General features: G+C 41.3%; 1 protein-coding gene across 1 annotated transcript in view; it reads right to left on the bottom strand.

Annotated features, from left to right (window-relative positions):
- Positions 1-2,058, bottom strand: part of LOC124291256 (voltage-dependent calcium channel type A subunit alpha-1-like) — a 299,650-nt gene extending 297,592 nt beyond the window's left edge. The window contains 1 exon segment of the mRNA XM_046728197.1: positions 1,440-2,058. Within this exon segment, the coding sequence (XP_046584153.1) occupies positions 1,440-1,500 (61 nt within the window). The 5' untranslated portion in view covers positions 1,501-2,058.
- Positions 2,059-15,254: the final 13,196 nt, after the last annotated feature.

Here is a 15,254-nt window from a genome sequence, read left to right as displayed (position 1 = left end):
GCTCATCCGTGTCATCCTCTGTACATAAAACTCTCGACACGAGAAGATGAACAACGAGTATATGAAACAGTAGCGCCTAATAAGAAGCCTTTTTAAATCGAATAGTGATGCATTAGATAGTACTTGGCGTGGATCTACCAGGGCATAAAACATAAAACATGTGGCGATGACTGTAGATGACTTGCCTATCCTGACACACTGTCTCATTTAGAGGCGATGGCACCCCGTATGTTACATTTTATACTCAAGAGTAGTCATAGTGGAAACATAATGTATTGACTCTACTGCAAGCTGGTATTGCAGATCGTCATGTGTATTCCTTCCACCAGCAAACACTTCACACGTGTAGGCGCTGTATGTGTGACACTTGCTGTTGTTGAGAGGCGGGAAAGGTGTTCTTTAATCACAACCAAATCTTATACTGTAAACAACATCTGCAGTAGACGCACGCCCTTCTGGTAGTGAAGATTTACGGAGCCTGATCTTCGCCATGCTGTCCGAATGAGGGGGATGGGGAGGGTTGAGCAGATGGGGGATGTTGGTGTTGTGAAAGTGTAATGCATTTCATCCCACATCTAATGGCGAAGCAGTTAATTTCCCCCAGCCTGGTAATGCAAAACGTCGCTCACTGTTAAGCTATTACTGAAATCGACATGACAGGCACACGTATAGATTATTCTCCTAGTTTGCCTATTTCACTCTTAATTGATACCTGTCAAACGGGGTAGTTGACGCAGAGACACTGCACGAAATATGTGAAATACTATGTGGGATTTAGTCCCGAATCAATAACGAAACAGCTGGCCCCCCTGCAATGTCTAACATGTTGTTTCAACATATGGGAAGCGACTGGTACGATCAGAACATTTCAATCGTTTGTTGTTAGGACATAAATTGCACATGTCTGCTTGATAGAAAGAGAAAGAGATTCCGGTGGAAATGAACAAAGACAGTTATTGGTGATAATCGAAACAAATCTTCCTTGCGACTCACGCAAGATGTTTTCTACATGACATTTACAAGGTATGTTAATTATCCAGGCGCGGCGACAGCAATCGACACGTAATGGACTGCCTTGCACAAATTGTTAAGATCACCGTGCAATGAAATTGAGTGCACACTGAATGAAATAAACACGCGAAGTCTTTATTTACGTACGAATAGTTTATGAAGCGAGGCAAGAGCCTGACGTCACTCCTTTCCCTGGAGAAGACATTGCTCTTGTCACTTTCACCAGGTGTAGCAATTACTGAAATCTACATGCCTACCTGCCGGTCACACTTGTGAGAGACACCTTGTGTGAAGGAACTTGGAAATGAAATGCAAGTAATTAATCTGCAGTGTCGCGCATCGCCAAGAAACTTCCCCCACATGATACTTAACATAAATAAATTATCTTGAATTGTCTATCGATATCTATCTACCTGTCTCAACCTCACCTTCGTCATACTCCTCGAAACACGGGGGGTCCTCCTCCCCTTCGTCCGAGGCGTCGTACATTGGGCTGGTACTGTGTCTCCCCTCAACAAAGTAAATATCCACTGCGGTACATCATGTAACTGTCTCCTGTGCGTTCTACAAACATGTCACAATACAATCCCTCGGCTGTCTGGCAAAGCGACTATGTCCAAGTCCCATAGGGGAGACGTCACTTGACTGAAGAAAGAACCGCACACTCACCAATCACACCATCATCGTTATAGAACAATGGTAGCACAGCGGGCGAGTACAAACAACAATATTTGGAAGTTTTCTAAAAAAAATTAGCCAAAGTCAATTTTATCTATGTTGTGGCTACTCCCTGGCACCGTCCTGATGTGACCCAATGTTCGAAGCGACGTGCCGATGAGAGACAAGCGATTTGATTGGTTGACAAGAACGGAGAAAGTAGTACCGCATCTTCGGCTCCAGGTACATTATCGATCGAGGATTTCTTCGTATGTCAACGGTTAATTTCTGAGGACGAGGACGGGGGACAATTCGTGAGCTCACGTGCTGTCACTGCTGGACGTAGTAACGATCGCCGCAACATTGCTGAAGTCTGCAAATACCGGTAGTCACATCTCTGAGAGCAACTTCCACATAAGGCCCTTTAAGAGATTATGGACGTGCACTCTACCGAAGAAGCTCTATTACCGTTGCTAATGGTTTTATGTGGTAGCGCCAATCACGAAGCAGTGATGTTTATAGTCAGCTGATCAAGATAGCCTGCACATGTCGCCAGCACGGGTGTCAGTGTTCCGCTGGACGCAGGTTGTAGCGGCAAATCTAGATAGACAAGGTCCGCCAGCTGTTGTGACCAAGGCCTCCGATGCGGATTTTGAATATTAGAAGTATTTTATAAGCTGTATTAATTAGGCCAGTCTGTTGGTCAATATATCGCCATACTGCGCATAAACGATTACTGTTTGTGACAAATACGCGAGAATTACATCACGATATAAGTATTTTTAATTTGTTAGTCACCTTGAGCTTTATGTATGCTTTGGAAAGCCATTTGCTGTATTGTTAAAATATCTGTTGAACATGTGGCATACACATGGTTTCTTCACACAGTGTATCAACTGTTTCACATGTGGTGACGCTCTTATTGCAGTGATCACCAAGTACCATTGTCATACCCTATAAGATCCGGGTAAGAATTGGTCTTCATCAACCCATGTTTGTTCTTAGAGGCGACTAATGGGATAGATTTGGTGGTGAGACTCGCTGACTTAGTTCATAGGCATGCCATCATATCCCAATTGCAGACAACCCTGAAACAGCTGGAATAATGAGTGAGTGAGTTAAGTTTGACACAACTTTTAACAATATTCCAGCTATATCACGGCGGGGGGACACCAGAAATGGGCTTCACACATTGTACCCATGTGGGGAATCGAACCCGGGTCTTCGGCGTGACGAGCGAACGCTTTAACCACTAGGCTACCCCACCGCCCCTGGGATAATGAACCAACAAGGGCAATTACAATCGCATCAGATAAGACATGTATATCTGTAGATGCAGTCTGTGGGAATCTAGGAAACCTAGGCGACCCAATAGTTGATTGGGTTTGTCTCGTCCAGATTCAAACGTGATACAGCTAAAACAGAACCGACACAGCAAACAGGTAACGCCCACGCAGCAGACAGACATGACGGTGAGAACACGTGTTACATCACACATGACACTCTACCCGTCTTCACTGCGCTTACATCGCAAGTCAGTCAGAAACATGACCACTGATCCAGGTCGTATTCTCTGACAGGACACAATCAAGTACAATATACATCACAGGGAAGTATTGATAAAACGTGCTTCTCGTCAAATTTAATATTGATTGACCTATATAACTGTAACACCATATCTGTACAACATCCGACACCACATGTGTTACCGTGGACAATGTCCATGAACGCATGATCATCAGATATCACACTGTACGTGTTCGTTGGATCATCAGATATCACACTGTATCTGTACGAGTTAGGATCATCAGATATCACACTATACCTGTACGAGTTAGGATCATCAGATATCACACTGTACGTTTTCGTTGGATCATCATATATCACACTGTACCTGTACGAGTTAGGATCATCAGATATCCCACTGTACGTGTACGAGGTAGGATCATCAGATATCACACTGTACGTGTACGAGTTAGGATCATCAGATATCACACTGTACGTGTACGAGGTAGGATCATCAGATATCACACTGTACCTGTACGAGTTAGGATCATCAGATATCACACTGTACCTGTACGAGTTAGGATCATCAGATATCACACTGTACCTGTACGAGTTAGGATCATCAGATATCACACTATACCTGTACGAGTTAGGATCATCAGATATCACACTGTACGTGTACGAGTTAGGATCATCAGATATCACACTGTACCTGTACGAGTTAGGATCATCAGATATCACACTATACCTGTACGAGTTGCGATCATCAGATATCACACTGTACGTGTACGAGGTAGGATCATCAGATATCACACTGTACGTGTACGAGGTAGGATCATCAGATATCACACTGTACGTGTACGAGGTAGGATCATCAGATATCACACCGTACCTGCACAAGTTATGATCATCAGATATCACACTGTACGAGTACTTAGGATCATCAGATACCACACTTTACATGTACTTAGCATCATCAGATGTCACACTTTACATGTACTTAGGGTCATCAGATGTCACACTTTACATGTACTTAGCATCATCAGATATCAACGTGTACGAGTACTTAGGATCATCAGATATCACACTTTACCTGTACGAGTTATGATCATCAGATATCACACTGTACGTGTACGAGTACTTAGGATCATCAGATCATCACGAGTACTTAGGATATCACACACTGTACCTGTACGAGTTATGATCATCAGATATCAACGTGTACGAGTACTTAGGATCATCAGATATCACACTGTACCTGTACGAGTTATGATCATCAGATATCAACGTGTACGAGTACTTAGGATCATCAGATACCACACTTTACATGTACTTAGCATCATCAGATATCACACCGTACGTAGGTTCATCAGATATCACACTGGATGGATGTAGGTTTTAAAAAAACAGTATGGGAACTTAGGCTTTAGACGCAGGTAAATCGGTTAAGTCACTTAAGACGAACACGTTTTTGATAGAAAATATGGATTAAGTCAACATGGTCCAGTATTTCGGGTTTTTTTATTGAAAACATTGGCAATGTCTAACATTCTGTCAAATCATTTATAAACGTCTAATTCATTCCATCCGAAATGTTTCATAAACAAAGCTAAAAGGATACCAACACATTGTAAGAATATTAATTTGTTGTTGAGTTCATTGTTTTCTGCATTCTGATTGGCTGAACTAGTCGCGTGTTGCTGCACGCATTTCCAAATTAATGTAAACAAGTCAGCCACGCCCAGCCAAGTGGACTGCTTTCACCACTACAGATTGTCAGAAAATCCCATCAAGTTGAAGGAATCCCCTTCCTATGTCATTCGTGCACAATACATTTTAGCAATGTTCATACAACATATTCCAGGTCATTCAAGCCACCTTACTATACCTGATGCCCAGAAGAAATTACACAATATGCATGTAGAGCAGGCATGCAGGCTCACTCGCATGATTTTTGTTTCTTGTCTGAGTAACAAAAATGAAAGGTTTTATTCCTATGGCGCATTATTTCATTCTTGACAACCCGTTGCCGGGAAACCAATGCTTGAATTTGGCAGTTACTGACTGTCTCCGTTAAAATAGCCGCCTTCTTCCTCAAATACTCAGGATTGGCCTCTTACCATGATTGGCAGGTCCCATGAACGATTTTACTCTCCGTTGATTGGCTACTGACTTTGTGGGCGTGTTAAGATACACCTCACGTCATAACATGTATTCCTGCAATGTTTATTAATCTCGTAATTTCTGTCTGCTTTGATTTATATAAAAACAATTTATGAAACCATTGAAGATATCAGATATATTTCATTGTCCAATCTAATTATAAGGTGACGGTGTAACCGAGGTACAAAGTGAAGTTATATCGTAGCGGGTTCTTAAGGTTTGCACGTCGGTTTTAAATTCATCCGTTAATGAACTGAAAATAAAAACATAGTCAATCCTTAAATGAATAACACCTGCATTTCACGACCGGAGGTAGATGACAATGGTCACTATGACCAGTCAAGACCTGTATCAAGCCGGTCTGTATATAGTCGAGTCTGGATAAGACCAGCCAGTGATTGAAACAGAAGCATGAACAACACCCCACGTCATCTGGTCACCACGGCAGCCCAGCACCAATCAGGGAAACCGGTGTCACAAAAAATCCATAATCCATGCAGGAAATGACTCCTTTAGATGATAAAGACATGACGTGAAGCCTGAGTGAGTGAGTGAGTGAGTATGGTTTTACACCGCTTTTAGCAATATTCCAGCAATATCACGGCGTGGGACAGCAGAAATGGGCTTCACGCTTAGTACCCATGTGGGGAATCGAACCCGGGTCTTCGGCGAGCCGAGCGGACGCTTTAACCACTGGGCTACCCCACCTCCCCTGAGAAACCTGAACCACAGCGAATGTCTCTAAACAATAACATGACTGAACCATAAGTGTTGCGTCTGAACCACTACGTAGGTTTCTGAACAATAACATGACTGAACCGTACAAGTTGTGTCTGAACGTTAAATGTTGTTTCTGAATCACTACGTATGTTTATGAACAATAACATGTGTATCTGAACAATAGATGTTGTGTCTGAGAACCATCATACGCATCTGAACATTGCATCTGAACATGTATGAACCTGACCTACGTATCACAGCCATAGTGTATATCTGTCTGCATGACGTACATATTAAAAGCACAGCATATGTCTGCTTGACGTATGCAGCTGAAACATAGCGCATACGTATTTCAGCATGACGTATGTATTTGAATGATATTGCAACATGACGTATGCGGGAGAAACATCTGTCATCATGACGTATGCACCTGAAGTAGAGCGTATACACAATTCAGCATGACGTATGTCCCTTAATCATAGCGTGTATATATCAGCATGACGTATGCACCTGAAACAAAGCGTGTATATATCAGCATGACGTATGCACCTTAAACATAGCGTGTATATATCAGCATGACGTATGCACCTTAATCATAGCGTGCATATATCAGCATGACGTATGCACCTTAATCATAGCGTGCATATATCAGCATGACGTATGCACTTTAAACATAGCGTGTATATATCAACATGACGTATGCACCTGAAACAAAGCGTGTATATATCAGCATGACGTATGCACCTTAAACATAGCGTGTATATATCAGCATGGCGTATGTACCTTAAACATAGCGTGTATATATCAGCACGACGTATGCACCTTAAACATAACGTGTATGTATATATCAACTGACGCGTATGCACCTTAAAACATAACATAACGTGTATATATCAACATGGCGTATGCACCTTAAACATAGCGTGTATATATCAGCATGGCGTATGTACCTTAAACATAGCGTGTATATATCAACATGACGTATGCACCTTAAACATAGCGTGTATATATCAACATGACGTATGCACCTTAAACATAGCGTGTATATATCAGCATGACGTATGCACCTTAAACACAGTGTGTTTATATCAGCATGACGTATGTATCTGAACCACAGCGTGTATATATCAGCATGACGTATGTATCTGAACCACAGCGTTGACGTTCACATATGAACCATATGTATGTATATATAACACTGTGTTATGACGACCCTCCACTGGGGGAAGACAGGCCATGTTACTGATGCTCGAGTCGATATTTTCCCCGCAAGATTGCGTTGTTTAATATGGCGTCGCACTCGGGGGACACGGTACTCCATAAACACGTCTACATAGATATCATCCAGTTTATACTAAATAGCTTCTCTCACTGTCCCAGGGCAAACACTTAACAAGTTGAGCAAAGCTTGGTATTATTACGGGAGAAACCTGCCCTTGGCTCTCTGAGTATGACAAATATTGGTCTTTGTGGCCTAGCCGAAATCCCTGCATGTTTGCATGGGTGTTAGCTTGGCTATGGGAATGGCGGTTAATATCAATTTCTATCAGATCAGCTGATCGACCTGTCAATCACGCTGTGCAATATGACTGAGAATACGAACAGAGGGAAACGGAGATTGGATCCTATTTGCTTTTTGAACATTTTTCTTTAACTTTTACCATGGAAATTGACTTAGTGAGAGAGCTCAAGATCAGATTTCATGTTAATTTCGGTTGTCAGTTTCAAATAGGTAGCGTGATTGTGTCAGGGCGAGATGCTGTATGAAATAGAGTGCAGATGAAAGGGAAGAAGCGGCTTAAGGGATTGATATAGGGTGTTGATATTGACTACTGGGACGAGAATAAGGCCGCCCTTGAGGGGGAGATGGAGATGGTTTGGGAGGGAATATTAAAGGGATAAATAAATGGATGAACCGAGAACTTGACGTGATTGTAGGATTTATCTGAATCGAATATCGATATAAGATAATGGAAAAACGTTAATATGACAATCGGAACGTTTAAGAATTAGAATATTTAATATACCTCTGAGATGGCAGCCTGGTACAAGGCTAGAAGGCATGACAGTGAAAACACTGTTGCTATGTTAGTTTTAGCGAAGTAATTACAGAGAGTGTACATACAGGAGGGCCATGATATCTGTGTGTTGAGGGAGTGTGGTTACAGGGACGTCGCTGTAGAGAAACTGTCACATTAGTGGAAGGTCGATGAAGAAGAGTGTCAGATTACAGAGGTGTCACTGTAGCTTGAGCGTCAGATTGCAGAGGTATCGGAGTAGAAAGAGCGCCACATTACAGAGGTGTCGGTGTAGAAAGAGCGTCAGATTACAGATGTGTCGGTGTAGAAAGAACGTCAGATTACAGAGGTGTCGGCGTAGAAAGAGCGTCAGATTACAGAGGTATCGGTGTAGCTTGAGTGTCAGATTGCAGAGGTGTCGGTTTAGCAAGAGCGCCACAATACAGAGGTGTTGATGTAGAAAGAGACAATAAGGTGGTCGGAGCGGTCGGTTTAGAAAGAACGTTAGATTACAGAGGTATCGGTGTGGAAAGAGCAGAAGATTACTGGGGTATCGGTATAGCTTGAGCGTCTGACTACGGAGGTGTCGGTGTAGAAAGAGCGTCTGATTACAGACGTGTCGGTGTAGAAAGAGCGCCAGATTACAGAGGTGTCGGTGTAGAAAGAGCGCCAGATTACAGAGGTGTCGGTGTAGAAAGAGCGCCAGATTACAGAGGTGTCGGTGTTGAAAGAGCATTAGTGAGTGAGTGAGTATGGTTTTACGCCGCTTTTAGCAATATTCCAGCAACATCACGGCGGGGGGCACCAGAAATGGGCTTCACACATTGTACCCATGTGGGGAATCGAACCCATGTCTTCAGCGTGATGAGCGAACGCTTTAACCACTAGGCTACCCCACCGCCCCGAAAGAGCATTAGATTACTGAGGTGTCAGTGTAGCTTGAGCGTTATATTGCATAGGATGCGGTGTAGAAAGAGCGTCAGATTACAGAGGTGTCGGTTTGGAAAGAGCGCCACATTACAGAGGTGTCGGTGTAGAAAGAGCGCCACAATACGGAGGTGTTGATGTAGAAAGAGACTACTTATATAAGGTGGTCGGAGCGCTAAAAGCGGTCGGTGTAGAAAGAACGTTAGATTATGGGGAGGCTGTGAAGAAAGAGACTACACAGTGGTCAGTGTAGGTCGATGCAGTAAGCGTTAGATTTATAGACGGGTTGGTGAATAGCTATGAATAAGAGAGCAAACAATTAACCGTTATAATACAGGCCACAACACAATAGTCAGTAACGGGATTATATACATTGACAGTTTTTGCTTTGATACATGAAAACGTTTGGTGTTGTTGTTGTTGATGATGATAATAATGATGATGATTTACGTAGTGTGTAGATACTTGAAAACATTTGTTGTTGTTGATGATGACGATGATGATTATGATGATTGTAATGATAATAACGATGATTCACGCAGTCTGTAGATCACTGGACCAGGGCGCTGTAGTATTCGCTGGGGGTGGGGGTGGGGGTGTGTGTTAGCCTAATGGTTAAAGCGTTGGCTCGTCACGCCGAAGACCCGGGTTAGAATCCCCACATGGGTACAATGCGTGAAGCCCATTTCTGGTGTCCCCCGCCGTGATGTTGCTGGAATATTGCTAAAAGCGGCGTAAAACCAAACTCAGTCAGTCAGTATTCGCTGGACATCAAACAAGAGACTCCAGGTATTTTTTCATATGAAATAACATGTCTGACTGTTCGTGAAGGAAGGACACCGACGTTCGATGTCAACCTTCCGTCAGTTCTCGTTGAGACGTAAGACGGTGAAGTTTCGTCAGGAGTTACACCAAGCCACTTGGTGCGAGAACCGGTGAGAACTTGGTTTGAGAAGCAGTGAGAACATCTGCATGAACTGACTTCCAATCTAAATAAAAACAGTTTGAGGCTGCTGCTGGTTGAAAGCTTCAATGATAAAAAGTCAACATAAGCGCAAGGGTAATTTTTTCCCCTGCTGGCATATTGACATTCCACGAACAAATACCGGCACCTTACTAGCAAACCTTGGTCTTAATTAAGCGCTTTGGTAAAATAAGTTTTAAAATTGCTCATCAAAGACCTTATCTCAACAAAGGACAGAATGTTTTACGTGACTAGTTCAATCAAAAGGAGTTGCTTCTTATTAGCATTTAGGCGTGAACACAAAGCGTCGAAAGATGATAATTACGGACACAAGCTATGTTTGACTTGTACCATTTTCTTGCTCATTTCTCACAGCAACAGGGCTTACCGTGGACTTTGTGTTTCGTGGTATAAACACTTCTAGGCCTACAGTGATGCTGTGTTTGTTGGATATTCACGACAGATTTGTACTCTGTCTTTGAAAAAGAGCGGTAAAAAGACTGATCCAATATCAGGAGTTCCAATATTTGAATCCATAGCATAAACATTTACATGCAAGTTGTACATTTCATTACTTGAGCAGAATGATAACATGACCGTCATTATCATATCACAGCTTCTTGCGTATGGGCATCCGCTGTGCAGGCAGCTAATCTTTATTTTTTCATGAAGCTGTTTAATTACTAATAGATAACTGGCTAACGCAGCAAATTGGTCAAATGCTTTCATGACCTTGACAATAAGTGCAAAGTCCCCACTAGCAGCTGGGGTCTGTAGACAACCAGGAGACAGGCTGGCACCAAAGTTAAATCAAATCCATGTCGAAGTTCCTGGGACACCTCTCCAACAATCAGCAAATCGGTAAATGCTTCCCCTGACTTTGCAATTAAGATCAGTGTTACTGTTATCGACTGCGACATGCAGACACCCATAAGAAGCATCTCAAACAAACGTGAACAGAATCAAAGCTGAGGTTCTGGAATGACTCGCCAACAACAACGGGACGCACATACGGAGGGAGCCTAATTCTGTCTCAATGAGCAGAGGGTGGGAAGTGAAAATGGGAGTGGAAATTTAAAGCATGGGTTGACGATGAGAATGTGAGATTTGCACCATGTGATGGAATATCCGGTATTCTGTTAAATGTGTAATTTGATTAATTTGCAGGTATTTGCAGGTTGGTCAGCTCCCATCAGCCACACCTGTTACATGAAATACGGTCATTGATAAGTTAACAAAAGATTTTATCGGTGGCACACGTGCATCAGACAACTAAAATGAATTATGCAAAGCGTAATGTTGGGGACTGGACAGATCAAGTATTAGAGACTGGCAAAACAGAGTTATGTACAAAATATCATCATAGGCATAAACTGACAAAACAATTTAAAACAAAAATAAACAAAAATGTACAATGTAAATAAAGGTGCATAATGACTGGACACATCTGAGTTTTATGGTTTTTTAATATATAATTACACTATTCACTCATAAAAACATACCATAATAATACAGAAATATAATTCACATTGTCAGTGAATACTCTTGAACAAGTTTTTTCCATTTGTTATGGTATTCCGGAAACTTTGCTTTGCTAAAGTGTCTGATTTTATTTATCTTGCGGTAACAGTTAATTTCTTTTTGAAATACGGATAGATGGTATTTGATTTGTAAGTTTACATTTATAGATATGAAATTTCGCATACAAGATAAAATACAAATCTGTCACTGGCCAGTCACAGTCACTCGTTTAACTGTCTGCTTTGATCAACCTACAACTACAATAGAATCATTCCGTTTTGAAGACAGAAATCACCATGCACTTGTTCAGGGGTAAAAGTAAAACCTAGATAAGGTAAGAACACAATCGGCCTACTGTATCTGGTTTATAAAATCTGCATACTTCGACAAGACAGAATGGTTCACGCCTTTGCGGACAAGAACGAGTATTGTAGTAGATATTACTCCAGCTAAAATGAAGCCCACTTCAGCACAGGATGTGGACTTGTATCAATGTAGACATATGTCCTGACCCAAACAACTGGTAATTGAATTACGCCAACTAAAGCGAAAAGTCGCCATTTTGACATGACATTAAAATCAGGGTAACTCTTCCTGGTCCAAAGGTTGCGGACCACTAATAAGACAGATGCTTTTGATGCTGATCTGATAGTTGATCTGGGCGCAGAGAGAGAGAGAGAGAGAGAGATATTGTAACCGGGTTGGTGAGTGAGGGCAGAAGTTAGCTCCTCGGCCATTATTTACTATTGGTTGGATAGAGGGTAGGTCGGGGGGGATAGGCACTGGCTACTCCATGTAACGTCTTATCTACTTTTCACATGAGCCAAATTGGTATTATGTTAAGGGAATCTGGTGAGCGATTCAAGTATGGATTTAGTTTCAAAATGCCACAAGATTATGATTTCAAACACCACCCAACTGCCTACTGCTCGATATATGTAGTTCTTCTGTAATGTAACGTATTGTCAGATATGCTAACATCTTCAACGTTTTAGTTTTGATTACTGGCTTCAATATGAACATTTAAATCCCGGGAGTTGTAACACTGTATGTGTCTCCATTCTCCGTGTGCCAGAAGACAGAACGGTTCACCCAACTAAAGGACCTTTCGATTGACGGAATATTTGCTCATAGGGACTATAAAGGGTTTAGGGGATCGATACTTTCAGATTGTGTGGTTACACGAATAAATTTGCTGCAAAATGAGCGGAAGACGCAAGTTGAAATTAGACACAAAAAGAAAAATCCTTGGGAGTATTTTCCGTTTGAATATTGTAACAGTTGTTAAAGTGAGTTGCAGCTCAAACTCTATGGATTTATACAAGGTGGGTTTTTTTGCTGTACGTCGTGAACGCGTAGTGACGGCAGAGGTTAGATCTGTAATCTCCGGAATTATATCTGTCCTAAGAAGCCTTCCAATAATTGAATTAAAGCTACTTTGAGGACCAGCTGAATGACTTTCGGATTAGTATTCCGAAATGCGGAAGCAATTATTTTCAAGAGGTCAGGTGTTCGATGCAATAGCCAGACTATTTCGGGTAAGTTGTCACAAAAACATTCTGACAATAAATATATTTGATGATTAATTACGTGTGTGTGCGTCGTGCATGCTTCGTTTTGTATTATCATAGTGGGTGAGTGAGATTAGTCTTACGCCGCTTTTAGCAATATTCCAGCAAAATCATGGCGGGGAACACCTGAAATGGGTTTCACACATTGTACCCATGTGGGGAATCGAACCCGGGTCTTCGGCGTGACGAGCGAACGCTTTAACCACTATTCTACCTCACCGCCCCGCCGTCAACCATCCGCATGTTAACAACCGAGTACACCATCAACCACACTAATGTTAACAATCGCATAGAGGCTCCTCTACACTAAATCAGAAAGATATGCTCCCTGAGCGAGCACCGTATGTAAACAACTAAAAAGACAGAGAAATGTGACAGTTGTGATTGGATGAAATAGTGTAAGATGTTTATGTTTTTTAAAAGCACATCCATCCAGTAATTAAAACTGACCACAATTTTAAGCATTTAGTGCTGTCATATTTATCACTATGACTTATCCTTATTGTGTGTACAGATAGTTCCAGTAGGTGACATTTGGTGCGGAACTGGGGTTGATGTGTTCAGCTTCCTGTGCTCGCAACATTAGCTGGGCAAGTTGGCCAGAAATTGTGTTTTATTGTAGTATAAAGGCCAGACTGTACCCATGTGTACATGGAATGGCTGTTGATAGCCTGGATAATTTTAAGAAAAATACATGTATAAGGTTACTATAGAAGTCTATCGGAAAACATCTGGTGTTGTGTAACCTAGAACGTCAACAATCCTATATCAACCATCCTAATAACAACCACATATACAATCAACCATCCTAATAGTAACAACTACATATACCATCAACCATCCTAATGATAACAACCACATATACCATCAACCATCCTAATGATAACAACCACATATACCGTCAACCATCTTAATGGTAACAACCACATGTACTGTCAACCATCCTAATAACAACCACATATACCGTCAACCATCCTAATGATAACAACCACATATACCGTCAACCATCCTAATGATAACAACCACATATACCGTCAACCATCCTAATGATAACAACTACATATACCGTCAACCATCTTAATGGTAACAACCACATATACAATCACCTATCTTAATGATAACAACCACATATATCGTCAACCATCCTAATGGTAACAACCACATATATCCTCAACCATCCTAATGGTAACAACTACATATACCGTCAACAATCCTAATAACAACTAAATATACCGTCAACCATCTTAATGGTAACAACCACATATACAATCACCCATCGTAATGATAACAACCACACATACCGTCAACCATCTTAATGGTAACAATCACATATACTGTCAACCATCCTAATAACAACCACATATACCGACAACCATCTTAATGGTAACAACTACATATACAATCACCCATCTTAATGATAACAACCACATATACCGTCAACCATCCTAATGATAACAACTACATATACCGTCAACCATCTTTATGGTAACAACCACATATACTGTCAACCATCCTAATAACAACCACATATACCATCAACCATCTTAATGGTAACAACTACATATACAATCACCCATCTTAATGATAACAACCACATATACCGTCAACCATCCTAATGATAACAACTACATATACCGTCAACCATCTTTATGGTAACAACCACATATACTGTCAACCATCCTAATGGTAACAACCACATATACCGTCAATAATCCAATGTTAACACTTGGTTAAACCGTCAACTATCCTAATGGTAACAACCACATATACCGTCAACCATCCTAATGGTAACAACCACATATACAATCACCCATCTTAATGATAACAACCACATATACCGTCAACCATCCTAATGGTAACAACCACATATACCGTCAACCATCCTAATGGTAACAACTACATATACCGTCAACAATCCAATGTTAACACTTGGTTAAACCGTCAACTATCCTAATGGTAACAACTACATATGCCGTCAACCATCTTTATGGTAACAACCACATATACTGTCAACCATCCTAATAACAACTACATATACCGTCAACCATCTTAATGGTAACAACCACATATACAATCCCCCATCTTAATGATAACAACCACATATACCGTCAACCATCCTAATTGTAACAACTACATATACCGTCAACAATCCAATGTTAACACATGGTTAAACCATCAACTATCCTAATGGTAACA

This window comes from Haliotis rubra, unplaced genomic scaffold (assembly GCF_003918875.1).
Source record: "Haliotis rubra isolate DU_JTF1 unplaced genomic scaffold, ASM391887v1 Scf488, whole genome shotgun sequence".
NCBI classification, from domain to species: domain Eukaryota; kingdom Metazoa; phylum Mollusca; class Gastropoda; order Lepetellida; family Haliotidae; genus Haliotis; species Haliotis rubra.
The sequence above is the reverse complement of the archived record's forward strand: the minus strand, read 5'-3'. Positions and strand labels throughout refer to the sequence as shown.